This window comes from Ovis aries, chromosome 3, assembly GCF_016772045.2.
Source record: "Ovis aries strain OAR_USU_Benz2616 breed Rambouillet chromosome 3, ARS-UI_Ramb_v3.0, whole genome shotgun sequence".
NCBI lineage: Eukaryota > Metazoa > Chordata > Mammalia > Artiodactyla > Bovidae > Ovis > Ovis aries.
The window spans coordinates 79302825-79329313 of NC_056056.1; the positions used below are offsets into that span (position 1 = coordinate 79302825).

At 51.9% G+C, this 26489-nt stretch overlaps 1 protein-coding gene and 1 long non-coding RNA gene across 3 annotated transcripts in view; one reads left to right on the forward strand and one right to left on the reverse strand.

Moving 5' to 3' along the window:
- Positions 1-19615, reverse strand: part of LOC132659591 (uncharacterized) — a 65808-nt gene extending 46193 nt beyond the window's left edge. The window contains exon 1 of the long non-coding RNA XR_009600166.1: positions 19541-19615. This is a non-coding gene — a long non-coding RNA (uncharacterized LOC132659591). The remainder of the gene's footprint in view (positions 1-19540) is intronic.
- Positions 19616-19827: 212 nt separating this feature from the next.
- On the forward strand, positions 19828-24102 carry SIX2 (SIX homeobox 2). Of its 2 annotated transcripts, none has more exons than XM_012172368.5 (2): positions 19828-20716; positions 22813-24102. In XM_012172368.5, the coding sequence occupies exons 1-2, from the start codon at positions 20151-20153 to the stop codon at positions 23141-23143; spliced, it is 897 nt and encodes a 298-aa protein (XP_012027758.3). In that variant the 5' UTR covers positions 19828-20150; the 3' UTR covers positions 23144-24102. The 2 variants fall into 2 exon arrangements, with proteins under 2 accessions (XP_012027758.3, XP_004006029.3); XM_004005980.6 differs by having other exon boundaries at positions 19828-20710.
- The last annotated feature ends 2387 nt before the right edge of the window (positions 24103-26489 follow it).

Genomic DNA, 26489 nt, shown 5'->3' on the forward strand with positions numbered 1-26489 from the left:
GAGAAAGGCTACCCACTCCAGTATTCTGACCTGGAGAAGAGTCTGACACGACTAAACAACTTTCACTATCCCAAGTAATGTATGAGGTGTGCTTATACTAAAAAGTATTTGTTGTTTATCTGAAATTCAAATTTAACTGAGTGTCCTGTCTTTTTATGTGCTAAATCAGACAGCCGTACAGGTGATATGGGGATGGGGAAGTCCTTCTCAGGCTCTGAAGTCCCCAGTGGAGTCCCCTCTCTGAGCCTTAATCTCTCCGTGGGCAAGAGATGATAGATCTCCAGGCACTAGAGACAGAGCTCTTGGATCTTAGAGTTTCAGTAAATTACATGATGAGAAAGCACCCAGTGCTTTCTGGCAACAATGGGTGCCCAGAAATCGTTTTGTTTGAGTCTAGTTTTCTGAAAACCCACCTTGCCCTCTCACTCCTACACCCAGGCTTTCAGGAGGTCAACTTCTGGTCCATTTTCCCAGATGGTCCCTCAGTCCCATGGGGCCAGGCAGAGATTGATTAAGCATATTACTGAGTCTGGGGGAAAAGCCCAAGAGTGCTTGGGAGTTTTCTTTCTTCCTGAAAGTTTGCTCATTCCTGGGTTGAGAGTTGAGTTCTTTCACCCTCATTTGTCTTAGAAGGGCTGGCTGTGGGCTATCCTGCCCAGTGAGAGTTTAACTGGACAAAAAAGTGACACTTTTCAATGAAAAACAAACAACAGCAATGTTCAAGGCTAGATAAAGACTACAAATTGGAATGTCAAAATATCTGAGATATTTTCCTCCGGTCAGGTACTGGAAATGCTGCCTTAATGCATGAGACAGAAGGAAAGCCCACAGCTTCTCCCCAGCCCAGAGCTTCAGAACATGCTGTGAGCAGCTGGGACCTCTCAGCTGGCCATGGTGCTAGTTCTCCCTGGGGTAAAATCAATGGCCAAGGCAACCTGCTCTCAATTATCTGCCTTATGGCTTGTCTAAGGCGGAATAACTTCAGAGTGAGGGAGAGGGAGACTGGACAGAGGGGACGAGGTGAAGGAGGCCCTGGCGAGGAGCTGGCAGAGCTGGAAGAAACCCTGACACACGTCTGTGCCCATTCCTTTTGGTTCCTTTTATCTATTGCCACATAACAAACCATCGCCAAAATGCAGGGACTTCAAACAACAGTTTATTTCCAGTTCTCACGTTTCTGGGCTCGGCAGGGAAGCATTTCCTTTGGGTCTCTCCTGTGATGGCCTTCAGGTGGTAGCGGGAGCTGCAGTCATCTCAAGGCTTAACCAGCCATGCCTGTGGTCAAGCGTCCAGGCCCAGACTGTCCCAGCTTGAGGACACCTCCACCCATGCTTGCTATGGGGCTGCTTGGGCTCCCTCACAGCATGGTGGTCTCATAGCAGTGGACTTCTTATACCACAGCAGCTTTTTCCAGATAATGTGTTTTCAGAGTCCAAGACAAACAGCTGCAAAGCTGTCAATGGCCTGACCCCGAAGCTACACAGTGTTACTTCCATTGACTCTAGTGCTTAAAAGGGCCAGCCCAGATTCAGTGCTGGAAAGACTACACCAGAGCATGAATTCTGCAAGGCAAGGTTCAGGGCAGAGAAGTGGGGTGGCAGGTGTATTTTGGGAGAACTAGCTACCAGAGTATTCTTGCTGCGTGGCTGCGGCTGGGGTGGGACAACACCAGCCAGGGGTGGGGCAGTGGAGGGGGGCTGGCGGAGGCTGCCTATCAGCCCAGCTTCCAGGCAGAGCAGAAGCAGAATGACAATGACAGCCACTTTGCTCACTAATGTAGATGACATCCTCAGACGCTCAGAGAGTAGGACTCTGTGGAACAGACCACCAAGAAACCTCGGTCCTTATCCTGACTCTGGCTCCCTCTGGCTGTGTGTCTCTGGGCAACTCCCCAGACCTCTCTGGGCACTACTTTCCTCCTTTTATCCATTTTTAAAAAAATATTTATTTATTTGGGTGTGTTGGGTCTTAGTTACGACATGCAAAATCTTTAGTTGCGACCTGTGGGACCTAGTTCCCTGACCAGGGATCAAACCCAGGCCCCCCTGCATTGGGAGCACAGAGTCCTAGCCACTGGGCCACCAGGGAAGCCCCCCTCATTTTAAAATTGAGGCAGTTGGATGAAATCACTTGAAGTTTCTGCTCATCTCTGAGTTAAGGAGTGTGTGTGTGTGTGTGTGTGTGTGTGTGTGTGTGTGTGTGTGTGTACGTCTGCACGTGCATACACTAAGTCGCTTCGGTCATGTTTGACTCTTTATGACCCCATGGAATGTAGCCCACCAGGCTCCTCCTCTGTCCATGGGATTCTCCAGGCAAGAATACTGGAGTGGGTTGCCATGCCTTCTCCAGGGGATCTTCCCAATCCAGGGATGGAACCCGAGTCTCTTACATCTCCTGCGTTGGCAGGCAGGTTCTTTACCACTGGTGCTACCTGGGAAGCCCCAAGTTAAGGAATAGAACATGTTATATGAGTTCATGACAGAAATCAAGTCTCTCTCTCAAGAGGCAAGGAGACCAGAGTCCCAGGGCCGTTCTCAGAACAGGCATGAAAACTAGAGGTGCCAAGTTAGCAGTCACCGAAAATCCAGGTGGCTAATCGGCATGTGGTATTCCAGGAGCCCTGCCCATCCCTTCCTGACTGTGCGCGTGTGTGCCCATGCATATATGTACACATGTGTATACTTGTTTATGTATGTGCTTGTGGGGATGTAAATGTCAAGCAAGTGTCCCACTACACGTTGTTTCTGCTCAAGAAAAGACTGCCAAATGGGTAGTTTATACTGGAAACAGCTCCAGTATTTATATAACGATGTGTTGCATGGCCTTTTAATTTAGTTCTCATTCCAAATGCATGACACGTCCTTTTGACACCTTGAAGAAATGTTTCTCAGATGGCAAGCTGGGCACTGCCGCTCCAGGCTGCAAAAGGAAAACACACAGCCCTGAAAATTAAAAGTAATTTAGGTCCTCTCAGGAAATGCCTCGCTTCAGGCTACTTGATGTGGTCATTTATTAAGTGACTTAATCAGGAAAGTAACGTAATCTCAGAGTAATTAAGTCCCTTTCTGGGCACTGCTGGATCCTCCCAATGATGAAGGGGGTAAATGCATTCATAGTGGGACTATCAGAAGAAAATTGATTTCTAGGGCTGAGGAATGGTTAGCTGTTCCACTAGGGCATCTCTGTTGCCAAGACATGTACCTTAAATCACTGACTCTGGAGACACTTCCCTTTGACTGAATTCAAGCAGTTTTTAACATGGTTTCACTTGCCATACAGTGGGATGAGTTAGAGTTGTAAAATCATAGCCCACTAGGATCTGGAGAATCTCAAAGCTCTCCTGGCCCAAGCTCATCTCATCTTTCTGCCAAGGAAAGAGGAGGAATGGTAGTGTCTGAGGCTATGTACCCTGTCTCTGCGGATCTGAGACCAGCACTCTCTCAAGCAGTTCAGGGTGCTTGGCCACACTAGAGGAGAAAGGGACTCTCAGACTGTTGGAATAGCAGAGCATCCAAATAACCAGATGTGGGACTTCCTTGGCTGTCCAGAGGCTGACTCCCTGTTCCCAATACAGGGAGCCCAGGTTCGATCCCTGGACAGGGAACTAGATCCCACATGCTGCAATTAAAGATCCCGCATGCCACAACAAAGATCGAAGATCCTGCATGTTGAAACTAAGATTCAGGGTAACCAAATAAATGACTATTTTTAAAAACATATAAATAACATCATCTTTAACAACAACAAAAAAAGAAACAATCAGATGTGGCTCCAGTGATGAGCAGGGACAAAAGGACTCAATGTTCTTGGAGGAAAACATCCTATGCAAAATGTGAATTGTTAAGTGAATGTTCAGGGGGCAAATGTGTTCAACAATATTTTTGAGGACCTACTATGTGCCAGGAACTACTGTAGAAACCAGAAATACAGCCGAGAACACAATCTCTGGCCTCATGAGGAGAGAAGGGAGGAAGGCAGAGGATATGAGAATGAGTGGATAAATAAGTGGATGGATGAGTAATTATTGGATGGATGGATAATTAGTCAATGGATGGAAGGTTGCTACATTTAGAAAGATGTGTGCTGATAAGTTACTTCAGTCATGTCCAACTCTTTGCGACCCTATGGACTACAGCCTGCCAGACTCTTCTGCCCATGGGATTCTCCAGGCAAGAATACGGGAGCAGGTTGCCATGCCCTCCTGCAGGGGATCTTCTCAGCCCAGAGACTGAGCCTGTGTCTCCTGTGCCTCCCGCACTGGCAGGCAGATTCTTTACCACTAGCACCGCCTGGGAAGCCCCTTTTAGAAAGACAGGAGAGCCATAACTCAGGAATACGTTAGGGCCTGGATGCACAAACCTGGAGTCCTGCCCTTCTTTGCAAGCCTGCAACACAACCAGAATCAACTCTCCCACTCGAAACAACTTCAGTGACTATCCAGTTCTCCTTCCCATACCCTATGCTGCTCCAATATTTGCCTTTCCCTTGAATCCTGGTTAATCTTACCATAGTGCCCCCACCACCACTAGTCAAACCCCTCGTGCTCTGTGCTCAGGCTGACACCCCTCCCTAGCATGCCTTCATCTGTGCCTCCTGAGTCTTTGCCAACTCTCTGCTCCTCCACTTAGCACACTTTGCTCCCCCCAGGCCTCTTATTCTGGCCTGCCTGGGCACACCCCTAAACTCTTCTGGGAGGTCTGCTGTACTTACTGGGCCTGTCTTATCTCCCCCACCCTCTGCTTCATCATCAGGGCATCGCAAATGGGAACTGTCTTTCCCATCAGAGTCCCCAAGAGGGAGCCTGTTGCTGAAGACTTTAGGAATAACATAGACTCTGGACAAAGTAAATGAGAGGCAACCCCAGGACAAGTGCCTGCCTTGGCCTCACCCCTAGGAAACTCTGAAACTTGGGCTTTCCCCCTAGAACTGGTTCCCTTAAGCCCCACCCACACCCACACCCACCCGTCTGCAGTGTTCTCCTGGAAGCAGTTCCTCAGAACCAAAAGGGGGTTGAGGCCTACCTAGCTTTCTGGGCAGGGGTTAAGGAACAGGCCTCTTGGACTGTTTTATAACAAAAACTACTCTTCTGGTCTGGCCAGTGACTCAGCATCTTGGATCCCAAATGAAAAAAAAAAAAAAAAAAAAGCCACTTTCAACCTGGCATGCAGGAAGGCCACAGGGTCCAGCTGACTTTGTGAAGCCACGGTGCCAGGCTCTGCGTCCAACCATTTCCAATCCAGGCACCTGAAGCTTAAAGGGCTCTGCCAACCTCTTAACCAGTCAGCAATGAGGAAAGAGCACCTCCTGTTGGTGGGTTTGACCACCCCATTTTATAGATGGAAAGTTGAGGCCTAAACACACTAAAACTTCTTAAGGGTCCCTGGGTTGTTCCTCTTTCTCCCTGATATCTGGCAAGGCCCTCTCTGAACAAGTGAATGATGAAGAAGTAACTCTTCTTCAAAACTGCTGTAACTCTGTACTGAAGGGAGGATCCCTAAATATACATCAGTTTCACACGGGGCCAGTTTTTGTGTCTGTGGCATCTGGTGAGTAATACACATTCTTTCTCAAAATAATATTTTCTAATACATAAAATACTCATGATTGCAAAGAAAACCAATCATAATGAAGTATAATTATAAAAATAATTTTTAAAGTGATACAGTATGCATGTCTTTATTAACACTTTTTCTTTCTTGGTTGCACTGGATCTTCATTCATTGCTCCTAGGGCTTTCTCTAGTTGCAGGGGGCAGGCCCACTCTGCATCGCACTGGCTTATTGCAGTGGCTGCTCCTGTTGCAAACCACAGGATCCAGGCGCAGAGACTTCAGTAGTTGTAGCACGCAGACTGAGTAGTTATAGCTCACAGGCTTAGTTGATTCGTGGAACGTGGGATCTTCCTGAACCAAGAATCAAACCCATGTCCCTTCCATTGGCAGGCAGATTCTTATCCACCCTACCACCAGAGAAGTCCTAAAACATTTTAAATTGCAAGATCCAGCAGTAGGTCTGATCAGTACCATAATTCCAAAGTATTGATGAGCATAAGTATTTCAAGTTCCCTGGCAGAAGGAAATGGCAACCCACTCCAGTAGTCTTGCCTGGAGAATCCCATGGACAGGCAAATCTGGCAGGCTACAGTCCATGGAGTTGCAAAGAGTTGGACACAACTGAAGCAACTTAGCATGCACACACGCACCAACTATGACAGAAAAATATCTGTGGTTTCTGCCAATGAAGAAGTCATGGGATTTGCTGTATGACACAGAGAGCTCCACCCAGTGATCTGTGACAACAGAGAGGGATGGAACAGGGTGGGAGGTGGGAGGAAGGTTCAAGAGGGAGGGGACACAATGTATCCCTATGGCTTATTCCTATTGATGTCCGGCAGAAACCAACACAACATTGTAAAGCAATTATCCTTCAATTAAAACTAAATTAATTAAAAAGTCACCGGTATTGCCTAGTACTGCCATTGTTGATGCCTGCAATCCCAGGGACCGCAGAGCCTGGTGGGCTGCTCTCTATGGGGTCACACAGAGTCAGACACGACTGAAGTGACTTAGCAGCAGCATTCTTGGAGGAGTCGCTAAACGTTGGCTAGAGGTTAGTCAAAATTAACGTGCAATTTTTTCCCATCCAAGTTCACAGACACCTTGAATGCTGTCCCCCGGACCCATTAGTTTGAATTTTCACAAACTGACTACTTAAAGGTGGGATCGTAGACAAAAGTGTGACATCATCGTCCCAAACTTAGTGCTCAGCCCGCTTCCACACACTCAAGAATATCTGTCCTGAACTGAATCAAATACTTTTCAGCCCTCCCACCATGCGCGGAGGGATGGGTAGCACACTGTGCCTGTTCTTGCCTCTCAAATCTGGGGTGCTTTCTTGTTACTGATACTTGTTTAGTCAGTCTGTCTGACTCTGCGACCAGGTGGACTGTAGCCTGCCAGGTTCCTCTGTCCATGGGATTCTCCAGTCAACAGCACTGGAGTGGGTTGCCATTCCCTTCTCCAAGGGAATCTTCCTGACCCAGGGATCAAACCTGCATCTCCTGCATTGGCAGGGAGATTCTTTCCCACTGAGCCACCAGGGAAGCCCCGGGCTCTTCCTGCTGCTGATGCTGCTGCTAAGCCGCTTCAGTCGTGTCCGACTCTGTGCGACCCCAGAGACGGCAGCCCACCAGGCTCCTCCGTCCCTGGGATTCTCCAGGCAAGAGTACTGGAGTGGGGTGCCATTGCCTTCTCCGGGGCTCTTCCTAGAGGGGCTTTATTTTCATTAGAATATGTTTGGAAGCAGCTGAGAGTGTTAGATAACAGGCACCCTGACCGCTGAGGGGGAGACCTTTGCGGCAGGAAATGATCAAGAACAGTTCATCCTTAAGAAAATATCCTCCCTCCGACACCAGCCAGCTCAGGAGACTCAGGAGAGGGCAGTCGGAAATGACTCTCCATTCCAGAAAGAGCCAGCTCTTTCAGTGAGACGCTTTCCCTCCTGCCCCCCGCCATCGCTGAAACAAAATACCAGTAAGGTGTTGCACTGGCTCGTCCTTGCTTCCCAGCTCAGGTTGCCACTAGGACCCGCCCGGAGGAAGGGCGGAGGGACGGGGGAGGGGAGCGTCCCTCACAGCCCTCAGTAGTGCGGCCGTCGATTAACCCGCCTGGCATCCAGGCAGGTCTTCAAATCCCCTTCCTCCCTTTGGTTCCTGCCAAATCGTGGACAGTGTATCAACATTAAGGAACAGGTATATTACTCAGAGTAGTAACATAGGACATAGTGACATGCCCAGACTGCAAGACTGCAAGACTGCAAGCAAACTTTGGTTCAACCTACTCCTCTGCTCGCTTCACTAATTTAACCTTCCGCGCATCACAAGTACAGCACTTTATCATCTGTAAGATAAGCCTATTGAAAGTATTCACCTCATAGGAGTTGTCGGGGAAGTCAATGAAATCTGGCTTGTAAAGCCCTTTGCTTCCTGTCTGCACATAAGAGCATTCAATAAAATATAGCCATTATTGTTGAATTAACAAAAACCTTTTTGGAGCTTATTCTGGGACAAGGCACCTTGTTGGGTGTTGGACTATGTCCATGACCACACATGGGCAAGTGCTACTGGGAGAAATTCTTCAACCCAGTTGACTCTGAACTGCTATGAGGGGGATATTGGTGTGTGAGGAAACTGCCCACATTTACTAAAGGCTGAAAACAGTACTTGCCCTTGATGAGAAGGACCTCTTCTCAAGCACTGTGCAATGGAGTCAGTGAGTGCAGAGATTCTTCCATTCTTTTGCTTGTCAGGCTGAGGGCTGCTTTGAAGGGAGAGGAAAGCTTTGTCCTTGACCCCAAAGGGGTGCTATTAATAGAAACTCCAAGGAAGCACAAGGCCTCTGGGGTTGGCTGTGCCCCAGCAGCCCTTCCCCAGCACACACCACAGATCCAGGCGTGAGCTCAGGACAGTGACATCCTGCAACAGAACGCCACCTTTTGTGGGTGTGTGCATATAAGCATGTCCTTGGAGAGAGGCCTTTCCTCACATTGCCAATGGGGTCTCTGACCCCCAAAGCTGAGAACCACTGTTCCTCAAATCAGTTTTGTCCCATTCTGCATGCTTCTCAGACTACAGTGTGAGTACCAGCTCCCTTTCTGCAACATGACTGCATTTGCCATTCAAGGCTGTCACTTGATAGGGCCATGTAAAACTGTAGAATTTTATTCTACAAAATATGTAGAATTCTGTATTTTTCTACATATTTTGACTTTTCCCAGAAATCCCACTCTCGCTTTGGAGAGCTGGAGGGATATAGGTGATGAATATAAACCCTTTGAGGCCTTCCTAGCAAGGTGGGTCAGGAAGACAGCATTCATCCAAGCAGTGAGCCCTGTGCTCACCCAATGAGACTTTCCGAGTTCATCACACTCATGCCCCTCTCTCCATCCTAATTCTCTCTGATGTTCAAAGTCCAAACAAGACGATCTTTTGAAAGAAGACTTCCTTTTCCAGCCAGTCTCCATCTTGACTTCCTCACCCCAGTCATACTGATAAGTAGTGGTGTGTGGTCTTGTTATCTCCTACTCCATACAGATTGGTTCTGTTGCCCGACTCGTCTAGAAACTTCTAGAAGACAGAACAGTGTCACTTTTCTTTTCTCCCCCTCAAACAGCCTAGCACAGAGTTGGACATGGAGTAGAAGCCCTTTTATTAATAATACTCCGAAGTCTGATACTTGAGGAAAAGAAGTATATTTGTTATGTTGACTAGAATGGAATGAGATTGAAATGAACTGAATTGCTGGTCGGCATCTTCAGTATTGATATAGGTGACATTTGACTTTCTGGAAACATCTCAGATCAAATATAAGTTAGAAAAAAAGTCCCAGTAGAAAGCATGGACTCCTTAAGCCTGGCCCCATCTCCAGCCACGTGCTAACTATACACAAAGTTTATAATGCATTGAGTGTACAAATTTTTCTAATTAAGAATGCTTGCTATTTAGAAGGAGAAAAGCTCAGTAACTAAGTGTAATTATATTCTCTAGTTTCAACTCCTACCCCTCTATTGAGGTCTCTATCCCCTCAAAACTCCAAATCATGAACCAACTCTCATGGAAGTCTGGTTTGAGGGTGACTTTGAGATATAAATGGAGAGAGAGATGGTCCACACGGTTTAAAGAATTATTTCCTCATGTGAGCATGAATGTGTGTATTCATCATTTCCTATGAATATATGTGTGCTCTGTGTGTCCATATGTGTATGTATAGGTATTTGCCTATATATACATTTGTTTACATGTATGTGCACACTCCTGTTTGATTCTTTGTGTGTGTGTGTAAATTCCTCCACATACCCTTTGAACAAAAACCCTAAATTAAACTCCAGCTAAGGCTACAAAATATACCGCTGAATAACCTTTGTGAGTTTAATTTAAGCCTTTCCCATGAGGAAATCTCATTTTATAAAATGCTCATGGACTTCACAATCTGAATCTGCTCTCTATGTTTATCTCAACTTCAGTGCTTTTTCCCCGGGTCTGCTCCAGTCCTAGCCCTGGCTCCAGCCGTTCCCCTTTTCTTATAACCTCAGTTGAATACAAGGAACACTCACCCACTCCTATGTCACCTTGCATCCACATTACATTATTTTTGTTTACTCTAAGCATTAAGGTATTATTTGAAATCACATATTTTTGCCTGAATGTTCTATTTAGAAAGTTACAGTGCATATTTTTTGAAGAGGAAATATGTCAGCTGGTAGTACCAATCTACTGAGAATCAAAAGCTCCAATGCCCCTGTAATTATTAATCAGAGGCTGAAAGCAGGAGAGAGGAGGAGGTATGAGCTGCACAGCCATGGGTGGAGATGACTGCCTGCTGGTTTCGTAGCTCATCACAGACCCAACCACCGAAAGACCTGAACTTCGAGGGTCAATGCCACGGGACTGTGTCCAGCACGACTGGGAATATGTGTTCAACAGCATGTGATTTCCTGTGCCTAGACACCTCCATGGACATGAACATGTGTGCCTGTGTGCACGCGCGCGCGCGTGTGTGTGTGCATGCGCACAGGTGCATGGGCACATGTGTGATGGGCAACACCCTATGACCTCTGTTTCCAAGCACACCAAAAGGCTAGATACTTCGGGACTTCAGCCTACATAGATTAACTATGGAGCAGACTCAGCTTACGGAATCTAAAATTGAGAGTCATGTATAGTAAGAAGTTCAAAAGATCACCTTCAAGAACCCAGACTGTGCCAGCTCTAATCAGACGTCTGCCACTGATTTGTAAAGGCATCACTATACATCCATCTGCTGGGACAGGGTGAAGGGTCTTTGAGATGCTGTACAGGATAGACTAGACTTTAAAAAAGAAAGGGTATGATGGGAACAGAGGGTAGGGGGTGACTCGGGAAGACATGTTTGTAACTGCAGCCCAGTGTCCACTTTGCAAGCTCTTCCTAGGCAGCGTTAATTCTGGCCAAATAAACTTGTAACAATATCAAAACTTTATACCAAACATGGTAGATTGCAGGCCACCTGTGACCCTGCTTCATGGTGGGCTCTGTTCTATCTTCTTTCTCATCTCATGACATGGGCTGGAGCTGCACCTATCTAGGGTACAAGGGCAAAAGAAGAAAGAGTCCTGGTGCCACCCTGCCATATTTCTAGAAGCATCTGCTCATCTACTTACATTTCATTGGTCCAAGCCTATCTCATGGCCAAGCCCTGGGGTCAATAAGGTATAAGCGGGTGGTGATGGGTGTCTACCAGAGAAGTGGAAGAGTGGGTAAAAATTACTCCAGATGGCTGAAATCTTGAGAAAGAATTGGATAACATGGGAAATAAGCTAATACATGCAAAGACTGATTACAAAGGGCCTCCTAAGCCATGCTAAGAAGTCTACATTTCATCATGAGGTTAATGGGTGCCATTAGAAGAATTTAAACATGACAATAGGACAATCATATCTGGACTCTAATTTGGAAGCTCTGGCTGGACTCTATGATGGATGGACTGGGGAAGGCACCGCATTGGGGAGTGGGGAGAAGGAGAAAGCAAAGGAACTAATCTGTTAATGCCTCTATGTAGCAAGCCCTAGACTTGGGTATTCCATTGCAAACCAGTAGCCCTCCAGGCACTTCATTCTCTCATGGCATGGTTCAGAGTCCTGGGGGATTGGGCATGGTGCCGTATAGTGCTGCCCAGGCAAACACCCAGCATCCCTGATTGGAGTGGGAATCACTGGACCTAAGATAAGCCTATAAGATTCTCTCTCTCTCTCAAGAATTAGGAAAGAGACAGATTTTGGAATGCCTCCTGAGTGCCCAAAGAGGGGAACACATGAAAAGGTAGGGAAATGTTAAAAGGAGAAGAAACAGAGAAACCTGCTCTTCCCAGAGAGAACAAAGATCCTCAGACAGAAGCAGAGAAAGGAGCCCCTTCTGCCACCCAGAGGGAGGAAAAGTGTTGCCTTGATAGCTATTTTCCAGTTTCTGGTTCCACCCCGCTTAAGGCCAGTGGTGTTCCCTGCCCTTCAATCCATGTGCTCGCCCTGAATCCTTGTAAGAAATTCATTCTTTTGTTTCTTCTGTTGGTCTGAGCAGATTTCTGAGCTTTCACTCAGCCCAGGCACATTGGGGGCCATGAGTACATACCAGAATTTACCAGCTTGGGGCTAAGACTATCGCTGTACAGTTTGCCCTGGTCACAGTGGTCTCCTACCCTGCAGGAGTTTCAGGGAGCAAAGGCCACAAACCCCAGGGTCTGGAGGCTGAAACCTGAGGCAGGCAGAGCTGGCTTCTCCTAGAGCTTAGACCCATCCTCCTGACACCTCCAGGGAACTCTAGCCTCTGACAGCTGGAAATGCCTGCGGAACCTGAGTTCAGAGAGAAGAAAGGCTTGGGGATAAGAGATGAGAGTTTGATGAAAAAGCATTCAGTGAAACAGATCAGAGCATAGACTCTGCAGACAAACAGCCTGGATTCAAGAACTCAGCTCTGCCATAGCTGCTGGACTTGTACTTAATGTCTCTGAGCCTCAGTGTCACCACCTACAAAATGGAGCAGGTAATTATGCCTGGCTTGTGGAGGTATTTTGAGATGATGCGAGATAGCACAATACTTCCTAATATTACTTTTACTATTGAAAAGGAATTAACAGCAGCAAGGCTTATGGCTTTATGGATTTTGGTCTTAAGAACTGAAATTGCAGAGGCTCCTTACCAGCTGTATGACCTTGGTCAAGTTGCTTAACCTCTGAACTATCTCCTCCTTTGAAAATGCTAACCCAGTATATAGGATTATGGTACCCACTCTGCATTAGTATACTGTTTTGTACATAGAAGATACTCTACCCATCAAAGACATTAGAACAGATATTCCTGGCTGTCTCTCTCAAGAAGCATGGAGCTGACAAGGAAGGAGTTAAGAGAGAGGAGGGGAGTTGCTTCGTTTACTCTGGGTCACATATACACAGTCCACACCCACCATGGAGCTTTCATTGTGAGTTCTGCTTTGCACTCAATGCTGAAAACAAACACAACAGGGGGAGAAACCTCAGTCTCAACCCCAAAGGAACATGTGATGTCACACCCTTATGCAGCTATCTTTTCTTTGAGAATTGTCCTAATGAGACCAAAACCCTGGGAACACCATAAGATAATACAAAATATTATGGCAGCTGAAGTTCTCTTGTTCCTCTCTGAATGGAGACACAGTCTTTTCACATGCTTAGCTCATTTCCTTTTCCCCAACCCTTGGGAGCAAAGTAAAGGTGTTTGTTACCCCTACTTTTTATTCTCCCTAGACTGGGAAACTGACTCCATAACATTGTACAGCTTACCCTTGGTCACACTGTTACTTAGTGGCAGAGGCAGGATTTAACCCAGATAGCCTGACACCAAAGCCCACACTCTTTCCAAGGCTTCCATGGATGGTGAACTACTGACACCAAGGGAGCTGCACGTGTACAAGCTCCTGTCTTTCCAGCTGCTCCAGAACCTCCCGTCACACACCTGAGCACTTCCCATGATGCCTAGCCCAGGTCTGGGAAACCAGGGGGGCTTGATAATACTCATCATCTTGAAATTAAATCTGCCTTTAGACACTTAAGTCAGGTGCTTTCTGAAAGCACACTGAACATATGCAATTGCGTAAACATACCATCCCATCATCCCAATGACAACAGCCTCAATTATTGAGTACCTACTGTCAACCAGGTGCTCACAAACTTTTATCTCCAGTCCCCAGTGCAACTGTATTCAATAAGCAAATGTTGAATGCTTTTTGTGTGCCCACTGGTTGTTATCCTCATAGGCAAAATAAGGCCCCAAGATTGAGTGACTTACTAAATTGGCGAGTCTGGACCAAGGACCCAGACCTATATGCTGCCAAAGCCCATGTCCTCTGCCCTCGCCAGCCTACCTTCCCCATATGAGAACATTTACTAACAGTGCAACTGTATTAGAATGGGCGGAACAAAGATGGTAATTTCCAGAGGGCCAACCACACCTGTCATCCCAAAACAGAATGCTACAGTGCTACCAGAGGGCATCTGTTACAGACTGACAGTCCCTCTGCAGTCGTCTCGTGCACCGGCTTCCCTGAGTTACACGCCGTCCCTGGTAGGGCTATATCTTGTTTCTACCTACTTTATTAAAGCATTCTCACAGTGCTATGCATAAATTAATTAGCACACATTCTTCTAAAAGAAAGAGTCCCTGGATTTTAGCCTTAATTCACAGAGACAACAAAATACAGTATTGGATTTCCAGGTTAAGAACAATCTTGGCTTTTTCCAGGTTCTCTTTTCAAACGCATACTTACTGGAAAGCCCTGTGTGGCTGCCTTCAATGGTGGGGTGGGAGTGCCCTCTGGCCCAGGCATAGCTACCCAAGTCAGGAGAGCCAAGAGCAGTCACCAGCCAGGGGAAAGGGGTATCACTGATGAGTGGGGCTGATGCATTGTAATTAATGGTAATAAAAATAGATACTGCAGGAGAGAGAAGTGCCAAGCCAGGAATCCCTACTCTGGGATAGAATTTCTCACAGGTAATGGAAAGAAGAAAGAAAGAAAGAAAAAAGTCCCTTCTTACAGGAAACCTGATCTACACATTGCCTACAGAGGATTTTTGTAAAGTAACTAAGGAAATGCAACTAAAGAAGCAGCCCCACAAAAATGAGAATAGCTCAACTTGGAAAACTCTCCTGCAGCCCAAGGGAGCCTGGTACTGCTATAGGCAGTTAGATCTCGAATTGCTAAGAGCACAGCGTTAGGTCTGCCGCTTCTAGGTAGCCCTTTGGAGGCTACAGCACCCAGGATTCTGGCTGGAGAACGCCATGAGTCTTCCCCTGCAAAGAAAGGAGGGAAAGAAAGCAGGCTGGAAGCAAAGCACGGGAGGAAAGAGGAAGAAGAGGGCCATTTTCTTATTGGCCTGGTACTTCCCAGTTGTTGCTGACAGTCTAATCCCATTGGTCATTCAGGCATCCGTTCGAACATCTCCTGGACGCCCACTGTGTGCCAGGCAGATCCAGAGTCTCCAGGGGGCACATGCGACGGTGAAAAGCCACTGACGGTCCCTCAAGGATCATGGGATTAAACCCTGGCAACTTAGTGTGCCCTGGGACGGATGTGTGTCTGTCTTCGAGGGAGCGCGCTGCACGGACGCGCCCCCCATCTCGTGCCCTCTCTGCCCGCGCGACCGGCCAGTCAGTGCCGGGGTTGTTGAGCAGGAAGGAACCGGCGGCCCTTTCCCGGCACCTCTCCCGGCTGGGCTAGAGGCCTAGGGGAAACCGCGCACCGACCCACCGACCCGGACTCTGGGACCTCCCGCGTGGGGGCGCTCGCAGGCAGACCCGGCGGAAAGGCAGGGCCGGGTTCGCGGGCCCTCCGCGGTTCCGTGGGAGAAAGCTGGCGGCGGACTTCCGCGGCTTTTTAACCCGAAGCCGAGAGCCTGGCCCCCTCACCTGGATGCCCAACGCTCCGCACCCCGCAACCCCCTCCCAGGCAAAGGGTCCCGCTGTCCCCTGCCAGCCTGGGAGGGAGCGCCGCGCGGGTAGGAAGGTCTCCGGGACCGAGCTGGGACCGCGGGCGGGGACGGAAAACCCCGAGCCGGGCCGAGCGTCGTAGGCAGGCGGGCTGAGTCCAGGACCTGGGGACCCATCTCAAGTCCCACTCGACCCTGGCGCCACCCCTGGCCAATTCCCCGGGTTTTCCGGCCCCAGACCAGCCCCGAGCCCTGAATTCTCGCTCTTTTCGTTTGAGCAAGATCCCCTGTGAGCCCGCGGCCTCCAAACCGTTTGCTCGAGAGGGCGCTCCAGGCCGCCGCGTGGGTCCAGAGCAAAAGGCCGCCAGGGCGGAGGGGCAGCGGCGGCCCCCGGGGGATCCTGTTGCTCCGGCCCTGGGAGCCCGGGGCCGTGCCAGCCACGTGCGGTGCAGGCGACGCCACGATTCGCGCTGTTTCACGAGAGCGGCCACCCGGAGCCCAGTGCCTTGCATCCGCACCGGGGCTCAGGGCGCAGCGGGAACCGTCTTCAAAAACGGAGAATTCTGCGAGCGGAATTCCCGGGCCCTGACTTGCCCCAAAAGTCGGCCCCAACAGAAAATAGTGGGGTGCAGCGGGGCGGGGAGGGGGTTTGGTTGCAGAGGGCAGGCGGAGGCGAGGCGATGCGAGCCCGCTTTCAACGAAACGAGAGCGAAGCCCAAGCAGGAGGCCGGGTCTGGGCGAGCGTGCGCGGGAACGGGGGTCTGCCGCCGCGGCCCGCCCACCCCTGCTTCCGCAGCCCCAACCCCAGCCCGGACGCCCCAGAGATTCAGAACCGCCGGGAAGGCCTGAGGCGGGCGGTGCAAGGGGCCCTGTCTGCTCAGCGGATTTCTGGAGTCTGTATAGGCTGGAAAAATAAAGAGAAAAGTTCTAGTCCTCCGGTTTGGCAACGAACCCCTGCCCCCTTCTCTGCTGGCGTTGGAAATAGCCAGCTAGCATTTCCTTCTCCTTAGCACCCCCTTCCTTCCAAAAAGCTCCAACTCAAAGTGAGGGGAGCCCTTGGGAGGCTGGTTCCTCTGTTTTCTCGCTTTCTCTGAAAGTCCCTGGAGTGGGCCATGTGCCACCCCTGGGATGGGCAATGGGTGCCATCTGTGGGTACCCAGCCCCAGACTGTCCCTGACCAAGAGTCATGGGAGGGGCATTTGGTCAGTGTGGGCTCGTTAAAGAACACCCATCCATACCTGCGGCTGCCTTCCAGAAAGTCTATCCCAGGGGACTTCCAGCCTACTTGGAGGTGAAAGAGACATTTCAATAAGACCCAAATTTCCAGAGGTCTACAGAAGTTTTCTCCTCCGCAGCCATGGAGCTTCTCCGATTTGTGCGGAACTCTTGTGTGTCTTAGGGGAGGAATAGATTGCATATTTCATAGAGTCCTTGGATTGGTGGGAAGGGGTGGCAGGGGAGGAAAACCCAAGGCATCTGGCAGCCTCAGGCTCTCCAGTGGGTGCTCTGAGCACTGGAACCTGGGGCTGAGATTGCCTTAGGGTCAGGCTGGCATCTATCAAGTCCTGGAAGACCCAGACACCTGCCAGTTGCTCTATCCTGTGGGGCAAAGGCTGACAGGGAGGGATGCAGAGTGTAAAGAGGCCCTAGCTGACCTCAGTAGCCTTTTTTAGGGCAGGCACTCAGGTGCTGCTGTTAGCAAAAGGTTTTAGCCCAGACCTGCTAGAACCAGTTTCCTACAAATACGGAGAAAGGGAGAGTGGCATGCGGACATATATGCATGCATTGGGTAATGGTGATACAGGATTTCTGTGCTTACTCTTACCATATGACACACACAGTATTGTCCAAGATGGCAGGTGCCACAGGTGTACTCCTGGCAGGTCTGACTTGGGCTCAACACCCAGAGGCCACAAAGAGAGCAACACTAGAAAGGACAGTAAGTCTGAAGCTCCAGAAAATCTGCCTTAGCTGAACATGGGCAGGACCCAGTTCCAAAAGAAGTTCAATCTTGCAGCTCCAAGGGGCCACAGAGGGGCATATTCCCAGTAGAAGCTGTGGCTGAGGGGGCAGTTTACCCACCTTTTCAAGGTTAGTATTCTTAGACTCACTCCAGTAACAGGGACCTTAAAAATCACACAGGCCTTATCTAATAGTGGAGAAAATGAGGCTGTAAAATGGCCCAGAGTCTCATGCCAGGAAGTTACTGCCCAGTCCCACTCGCCTGCAAGAGACCAGGGTGCTCACCACAGCTATAGCCTGATCATGCGGTGGCCATAGCTGGGACCTGCCTACCAGTTGTTAACCCTGTGGCTGAGAAAGGGGGCTTGCAAGGCATAGGTTGCCCTTTCTCGGGACCAGTAAGGTGGGCTCTGAACCTCACTGCAGCCGGGGATATGTATTTCCCCATGTTTTCCAGAGTCCTCTAAGCCCGACTCTGAGGTGAACTCAGTGTGGCAGCGCACAAGACTCTGGATAAAGTGGCCTGGACACAGCAGGGCTCCTCCCAGCAGACAGATGCAGGCTCTGAACATGCCACCTGAACTTTTGCAGGGAGCTATGGTCTCAATACACCTGGACAAGCCCCCAGAGGCAAAAGTCTTAGGGAGACTTGGGTTCCACTCATTCATGCCTGCAAGTCCCCCAGAGGACTGCTAGAACGCTTAGAGCAGGGAACTTTGGGAAATGTTGCTAAGGGTTAGACGAATAAATAGGTGCCTTGCTCAAAACCACCACGGAAAGTCAAAACCTGAACCAGGGGTTCTGGACTCCCCCTCCCCCCCCCCATTCCAGTGTTCCTAGCACCAACTTCCGAGTAAATTTAAAGGGGTAGGAACCAACCGAGAAGCGTGACCTAGACAGACTGCACAGTTCTAAACTGAATGCCAAGCCCAGGCTGTTTTGGCTTGGGTCCTGGCACTGGGAGCCAGCGAGACTCCAGCCTCCAGGCGAAGCGGAGGTGGAAAGGACTACTCAGTGAAGGATCTAACCCCGGGGCTTTTCAAAACCGTAGAAACAGCCACAACACCCACCTCTTCCATCCAGCTCTCCCAGAGCTCTCCCAGCTCTGCCCTTCTCGAAGAGAACCAGCAGCACGTGTTTACATATGCGCCCTGACAAAGAAGTAAAAAAGGCAAGATTCCCTTTTTAAGCCCCTCATTCCGCTCATTTAAGCTCAGCGACCGGGTTCTCATGTTGGAGTTGGCCAGAGCCGAGTCGGAGTAGAGAGGCCAGAAGGGGGGTTGGATCTTGCCTCCACTCGGTCCTCCCCGACCACCCACAGGGGAAGCGCCACGAATTCAAGATTCCCTGCCCTCGCCTTCCCGTGGGCAGACCACCGGCTCTGCCCACCGGAGTTAACTTCCGTAGAGGCCGCACGGAAGTGCCGGGCGCATTTCGGGAGGTGGGACCCGTGGGGTTAAATCTGTGTCCCCGCCCAGGGAGAAGCAGAGAGCGCTCAGCCGGGCGGTACCGGCCGCGGGGCAGCCGGCCCGGTTACGAGACGAAGGAAAGGCGGGATCCTCCAAGAAGTAGATTGTCAGGCGTCTGCCTGTGGCCACTGCCAAATTTTCCCTTCTCTCTCTTACTCCCTCCCCCTTTCCCTAGCAGACCGGTCGGGTCCCGAGCTCCTAGGATGGGGGTGGAGCACTGTCAGCAGGAAAAGTCAAATATTTGAGGGGTGCCCGAGAGCATCCAAACTCTTCCACCCCACTGGTCGGCTCCTGGGCACAATCCACCCGGCAAACAGCTGCTCCAGAAACGGCGTGATGACCCAGGAGGCATCCGGAGAGGCCTTGCAAAAAGCTGCCCTAAGTTTCTTCCCCATCCTGGCTCCCTCCGCCCCTCTCCCTCTCCTTCTTCCCGGCACCCCCTTAAACAGTCCTCCGCCTTCTCTTCTCCCCTCTTCCCTCCCCACCATGATCCTCCCCTTTTCTTCTCCGCGCGTCTCCTCTCCGCCCCCCCCCCCCCCCCACCCCGATCCAGCACCTTCCTTGCTCTTTGGGCGTCCGCCCCGTCAATCACCGCCGCCGCCAGCCCCAGCCCGGCCCTCACCTCCTCCCCGGCTTTTGGAGAGCCTCCGGCTCCTGTCTCGGGCCGCCCTCCGCTCTGCGCGGAGCCCGGCGATCTGTCAGCGGAGCCGGCCGGGGGGAGCCGCCTGGCCCGCCGGGGCTCGGGTTACCAGTGACTGACAGCGTCTCCATGGCGAATAATTTGACTCCGACTATTGTCTGGCGCGGGCAGGCCCCGGGTCAGATAACCAGACCAATCAGGGCTCGGGCCGCAGCGCCTCATGCCCGCTTAGAATAATATTATTAAAAAAGCAGCGAGCAAGCTAGACGGGAGGGAGAGAGCGAGAAGCGAACGAGAGAGAGGCGGGCGGGAGGGCGGGAGGGCGCGGAGCATGCGGAGCGGCGCCGCGGGCGGCCCCCGGGCTTGGACGAGGGCGCTGGCTAGACACGCGGCCGGCGGGGGCGTGGGGCGGCGCGGGATCCACGGCCCGCGCGGGGACGTACTACAGTGACTCCGAGTTCGCCGGGAGCCAGCGCCAGGCCAGGGGCCCCCAGTCCGCCTCTTGGCTCAGGAAGGTCCGGCGGGGAGGCGCCCATGCCGGACCGCGCGGCGCGCTGAGGGCGCGCGGGCGGGCGCGGGAGCAGCCGGCACCATGTCCATGCTACCCACCTTCGGCTTCACGCAGGAGCAAGTGGCGTGCGTGTGCGAGGTGCTGCAGCAGGGCGGCAACATCGAGCGGCTGGGCCGCTTCCTGTGGTCGCTGCCCGCTTGCGAGCACCTCCACAAGAATGAAAGCGTGCTCAAGGCCAAGGCGGTGGTGGCCTTCCACCGCGGCAACTTCCGCGAGCTCTACAAGATCCTGGAGAGCCACCAGTTCTCGCCGCACAACCACGCCAAGCTGCAGCAACTGTGGCTCAAGGCACACTACATCGAGGCGGAGAAGCTCCGCGGCCGGCCCCTGGGCGCGGTGGGCAAGTACCGCGTGCGCCGCAAGTTTCCACTGCCGCGCTCCATCTGGGACGGCGAGGAGACCAGCTACTGCTTCAAGGAGAAGAGTCGCAGCGTGCTGCGCGAGTGGTACGCTCACAACCCTTACCCCTCACCCCGCGAGAAGCGCGAGCTGGCAGAGGCCACGGGGCTCACCACCACGCAGGTCAGCAACTGGTTCAAGAACCGGAGGCAGCGCGACCGGGCAGCCGAGGCCAAGGAAAGGTACGAGTAAGTAGAGCTTCCACACCAGCTTCCCCAGGGCTCGAGGGAGAGGGGGTCCCGGGACCTCGACTCAGCCCCTGGAGAGGTCTGAACTGGGCCCCTGGTCCCAGCCAGGGCCCTGTTGCGGCCTGATCTAACACAGGCAGCTCTTTCGGGAGAACAGATCAGAAATTTGTCTAAAGCGGGCAAAGCAATCGGGCAATCGTCAACTAACTCCTTGGTCGCTTGTGCGCAAACGTGGAGAAGCAGCGAGCCTCGGGGTCAAGGCAAGACAGTAGGCCTGGATTCCAGGCAAGGGGGGCGAATACCGCAGGCAGAGCCTGATAGTTCGAAGGTCGGAGAGCTGAGAGGTTTGGCGAGGACTATCGGGGTTGCGGGTTTTAAGACTGCATGCGAGAATTCACCAGCTCTTCCTGGAACTTTCCGTCTGCCTCACTGAGCAGCACCAGGCCGTGTGATTAGAGGTCAGGACTGGGATTGGAACTTTCCTGATACAGCCTGGATGTAGAGGGGCCTAGAAGAATGTTCCTTGTCTGGATAACGGGGTTGATAGGGAAAGCCTTTTGTCCCGCATTGAAAGGACCAAGAGGCAAAAGGCTTGGGGAGGAAGTGTCAGCTCCTGGAGAGAAGAAAAACACATGTCCCCTTTTCTGCCTTGTTGGACCGAGCAGCCTTTCCCTGGATTGCCAAGCCTTCAGCTCCTCTCTCCTTAGGCTCTACCCTCTCTGGCGGGTAAGTCGGTAGGTCTAGGGTGAGCTGAGAGCAACAGAAGGGCTGGGAGTCACTCGTCCTCAGGGAAACCCAGACTTCCTAAACTAGCCTTGCAGTTGACAGTGAGGCCCCTGTGGCTTTGGCCTCTCAGAACCCCAGTTCTGGAGGAGAAGATGGGAGAGAAACTGTGGGAACAGACTCCAACCTGAGTGTAACAGCAAAACACGACACCTGGGGTCTGTAGTACTGGGTGTGTGCAGCCCAGAGCGAAGGGCGGGGGTCAGACTGGGGGTGCTGAACAGTATAATCTGAGGCGGGGAGGAGGCTTCCAGCTGACCCTGGTATCTAAGACCATGAAGTTGGGGTATCCACAGTTGTAAAGATTCAGCTGCCAGCCCTGTGGAAAGTCCTCTTCCAGGAAAACAGAAAGAAAAGGCCCTGGAAAGCCAGTACAGAGAGAATCTACCTAAGAATTCAGATTTCCAAATCTGGGTGAGGGGCTGTTGGTGAAAGACCCTGCCGGAGAGGGGTTCTCCCTGTGGAGGTCCCCCCCCATTCAGACTGGCGTGTATCCAGAATCCTGAAGAACTAAGTGCACAGACCAGCCCCCAGGTGAAGGCGGAAGAGTCTCAGGTTCTGGTATGGTGGGAGAATCTAGGCCAGGATTAACAACCATCTTCCCTCTCCCTTCTCTCAGAAGCCACCCTCCACACCCCCAGCCTCAGGCCCCAGCTGAAGCTTCCACTGTGCCACCTGGGAAAGGGCACCTTTGCACCCTTCGGGCCTCCTTCCGTAGGCCCCACAGGGAAAACTCTAACGCAGCCCCGACAATTTGGAACTAGAGGGAATAGACCCTTCGCTCTGGAAACCTGTCCCTCCGACAGACTTCCCTCAAGCAGAGGAAAGCAAAGGGAGATGAGGACCTGTGAGATTTCTCAAGCTCGAGGCCTCAAGTGGACCCTCAGCTTAAAATCTAGGGTTCCTGACTCTCCTGGTACCAGTTCTCCAGGACAGATCCTGGCTTTGCGTTCAGCCAGGAGTGATCTGAAAATCCAGGCACCTTCTCTCCTTCCCTGTCCCTCTGCTCTGGAAAAGAAAGGTTAACCACTCAGTGGGGGCAAGCAGGGAGGGCAGACACACGGAGAGCAGAAAGGTATTCCTGAGATTAAGAGCTGGAGAGGTGGGGAGACAGAAATGATACAGGGAGAAAGTATAGAGAAAGAAATCGGGTCTGGAGAGACTAAGAGAACCGCAGCCCAGACCTGGAGGAGAAAATGGTAGAAGCCGAAAACACCCGCAGGCTGCGCGCGGCGGCTCTGGCTCCCGGCGACACTGCGCCGAGCGGCCTCGGTTTCCCCGCTGACCTCGCTGCTTTGCTCCTGCTCTTGCAGGGAGAACAGCGAGAACTCCAACTCTAACAGCCACAACCCGCTGGCGGCGTCGCTGAACGGCAACGGCAAGTCGGTGCTAGGCAGCTCGGAGGACGAGAAGACGCCGTCGGGGACGCCAGACCACTCGTCGTCCAGCCCCGCGCTGCTGCTCAGCCCGCCGCCGCCCCCGGGGCTGCCGTCCCTGCATAGCCTGGGCCACCCTCCGGGCCCCAGCGCCGTGCCCGTGCCCGTGCCGGGCGGAGGCGGCGCGGACCCTCTGCAGCACCACCACGGCCTGCAGGACTCCATCCTCAACCCCATGTCGGCCAACCTCGTGGACCTGGGGTCCTAGAGCCCCTCCTGCCTCGACGCGCTTGCCTTCTGGCCTGGGCGCTGGGGACCCAAGAGGGACCGTGTCCGAAGGGCGGCCCGCGCCGGCGGCCCCACCAGGTACTGAAAGGCCTGCGCGCTGAAAGGGCAAGAACTGCCGGCCCGGGTAGGACGGATGGCTCTCTGGTTTAGTCTTTGTTCGGGATTTTTTTTTTTTTTTCCAACAAGTTGCTTTGAAGGTCCTTTGGAGGCTGGGACCGGGTCTTGAACCAGGGAAGGGAATAAATTATACACCATTCTCCTACTCTTTCTAACTGCCTTCTCCTCCCCTCTCTTCTCTCTCTTCCTTTGCCTTCCTTGCTCATTGGTTCTTCCTCTTCCTTCCCCTTCCTTCTCTTTTCTCCTTTCCCTTTCTTCTTCTTCTTTCCCCTTTTGCACTGTTTCCCTCTGTGCCTCTTACTTGCCACCTCTCACTAGATTTCTGTTACTCTGTCTGTTTTTCTGTCTCCTCTCCACCAGCCTCTTGCGCCTGGCTAGCTGTACCCCTCAGTGTTTCTCCTTATGCCTGGCCATCTGTGTGCCCTCCACCTATTCCTCACTTTCCCAGGGTTGGAGTGGGAGGGGAAAGAGCAAAGAAAAAACAGGGCCTTTGAACCCGGGCTTTCTCCAGAGGCCCTTCCCCGAGGTGTCAGCTTTGCGCCCAGTAACTTAAGTGAAGGAGAACGGGCCACGGAGCAGAAGCCCCTGCACGCCCCCTTGCCTCCAGCTCCTCTGTCTTGGTGAGGCCCCGCCATGCTCTCTTATTCCTCCCCGGACAGTGGCCACCCGGCTCCAAGCGCAGCGTGCCTCCGGAGCTGCGGACTTGCCATCTCCCTGTTATGCCCTCATGTGAATGTTCTTCGGGAAATATTTCTGCTTTTATTTTATAATAAAATTAGAAATCATAAATATAAATATGGATATATACCACAAGGCCTGCCAGCCGGACGTGCAGCTGTGTCTGATTTCCCTACAGGGACTCAACACCCCGGGTGGACCGTTCTGGGCAGCCATGCCCCGTAAGTCATGGAAACTGGGAGATGCCTTCCCACATACACAACCTATATCAATAGCCAAGTGAAGGGACTGAATACTCTGAAACCTCCTGCCCCAAAGCTCTCTGTCCCTTTTCTTGTCCCTGAAGCTCCCCGCAGGAGTGAGGAGGAGGCAGCTGCTCTTGGGGACTCCTCTGCCCCCACCAGCCCAGCAGTGTCCTCAGCCGACTCTTTCTTCACCTGGGAATGGGGGTAGGAAATGAGGGGCTGTGTGTGGAATGTGGGTACATGTGTTTGAAGATACCAAGACTGGGGAACAAGTTGGGCCGTGGAGTTCTCCTAAAGGGCGGACTCCTTAGCAGTGACCGCAATGCCCAGAACCTGGTGGAAGTCACTGGGCAGATGGGCAGCCACTGATCCAGCCGTGAAGCCGGGATCAGGCGTGTGGCCGTGGAGCAAAGGTCTCCATACTTCGAAATCTGTTGGTTTGGGGTGGAGTCGAAGGGGCCTGGGGAGGAGGGGAGTCCTGGAGACTGGACAAGCCCGGCTCTTGGAACCCGTGTTCTGAAAGGGAACAAGCAGACGCCAGGACTTGGCTGGTCAGATCGAGGAGCCCCTGCCATGTGTGGTGCCTCTGCGTCCATAAATTAACCAGCACTGCCCCCTCCCCTCTCAGGGATCCAGCTTCCCAGAGCCCCATTCAGCGACACGTCTAAGCCGGTCCTGGCAGATCTGAAGCAGGCGGGACTCCTCGCCAGGGAAGTTGTGGCTTTTTCGTGTCAGGTCTTGGGGAGCTGTTGGAACACTTGCCAGGACACCTCTGTGACCAGGACACTTTTAACTAGATCTGGTGGCCCTGGATGAGAAGGGATGGAGAGAATGAAGCGTTCTTGCAACCCGTGATCCTGGAGCTCGGGGAGTTACTTCTCTGGCACTTGACTCTTTGGTGAAATTACCACTAGAGGAGAACCCTTTTGCGCCGACTTTAACTACCAAGGATATTTCCCAGTAGAGACCCTTACAATTCCAGCAGCTGGGCATCTAATTTGGAGCAGGAGACTTTGCCCCAGACTTCGTTCTGTGCAGGCGTGGGGGTCAGGTTTTACCCAGCAGGGTGAGACAACATCAAGCATCCAAAGATCCCTGAACCCCAAGAGGAAGTCCAGCCCTGGCAGCTCCTGTGGCCTCTCCTGGAGGCTGTGCTCTCCGCCCAACAACTCAGATTTTCCTCGGTGGGAGTGGCCCCACCCTCACTGCCTGGCAGGGTGTAGAGCTGAAGATCCAGAGAGGCTCGAGGGATCGAGAAGCTGTCTTGGGTCAGCCAGCAGGTCGGTGATTATTTCTGGAAGGGAGGAAAGACAGTAGTCCCTGGAGCCTGAATCACCCCTATTGCCCCCCATTTTCCACACTCACAATCACAGACAAACACACTCTACACCAGCTTTCACAAGGACACATACATATTTACAATTCAATTCACTGTGCTATGCACTGTGGCTAGCACAAAAACACTCACCCGCTCACACTTGGTGGCTACACAAGGAAATCCATCACACAAAACTCCATCACACATATAGTTCACATGCACACGAACAGAAACAAACACACATAGACACCCTAACACATGTCCTCAGGTGAAACACTCTCCTGCACAGATGTAAGTAGTGAGGTACCTACACAAACGAGCACTTCTCTCACGATGTATTCATGCACGCGAACACAAACCTCTGCTTCTCCTCAGAAACCTGCCTATCCACCCCTGTAGCCAGTACCCTTGCCAGCAGCCAATCCCAACACATTGACCTGCTGGGGCCAGAACACAGCCTTGAAGCACAGCTGGCCGGGAGAGCCTAGGCTGCAGGAGCTGTGGCCCAAAGAAAGAGATGATGCTAACCCATCATCTCTGCAGGTGGTCAGGGCTCCCGGCTGCAGCACCCTCTCTCCCCAGACCCGGATGGGATCCGTGGAGTTAGCTGGGAGCTCTGATTTGGCCAGTAGGGGGCGGGGTGCCTGTCCTGGAGCTTTATTCAGGCTTAGTGGCGCTACTTGTTGCAACTTCCCTCTTTCCCTCCGCCTTGGAAAGTTAAGCCCAAAAATATTTATTTAAAAAGGGAAACTATGCAGAAGTTCTGAGAATAAACCTAAGCAGCTACTTGCCCACTGTATAAATCTATACAAGCCAGTCCTCCACTCCACACCCCACTAGATCTACCGCACCAACTGTACATAACTTTTGCACAGACGTTGCCAGGTGAATACAACCATTCCCTGTCCAGGCCTTCACCAAATGGGGTTCTCAATGACTTGTCACCCCTCCCCTCTGCCAGTAGTCAC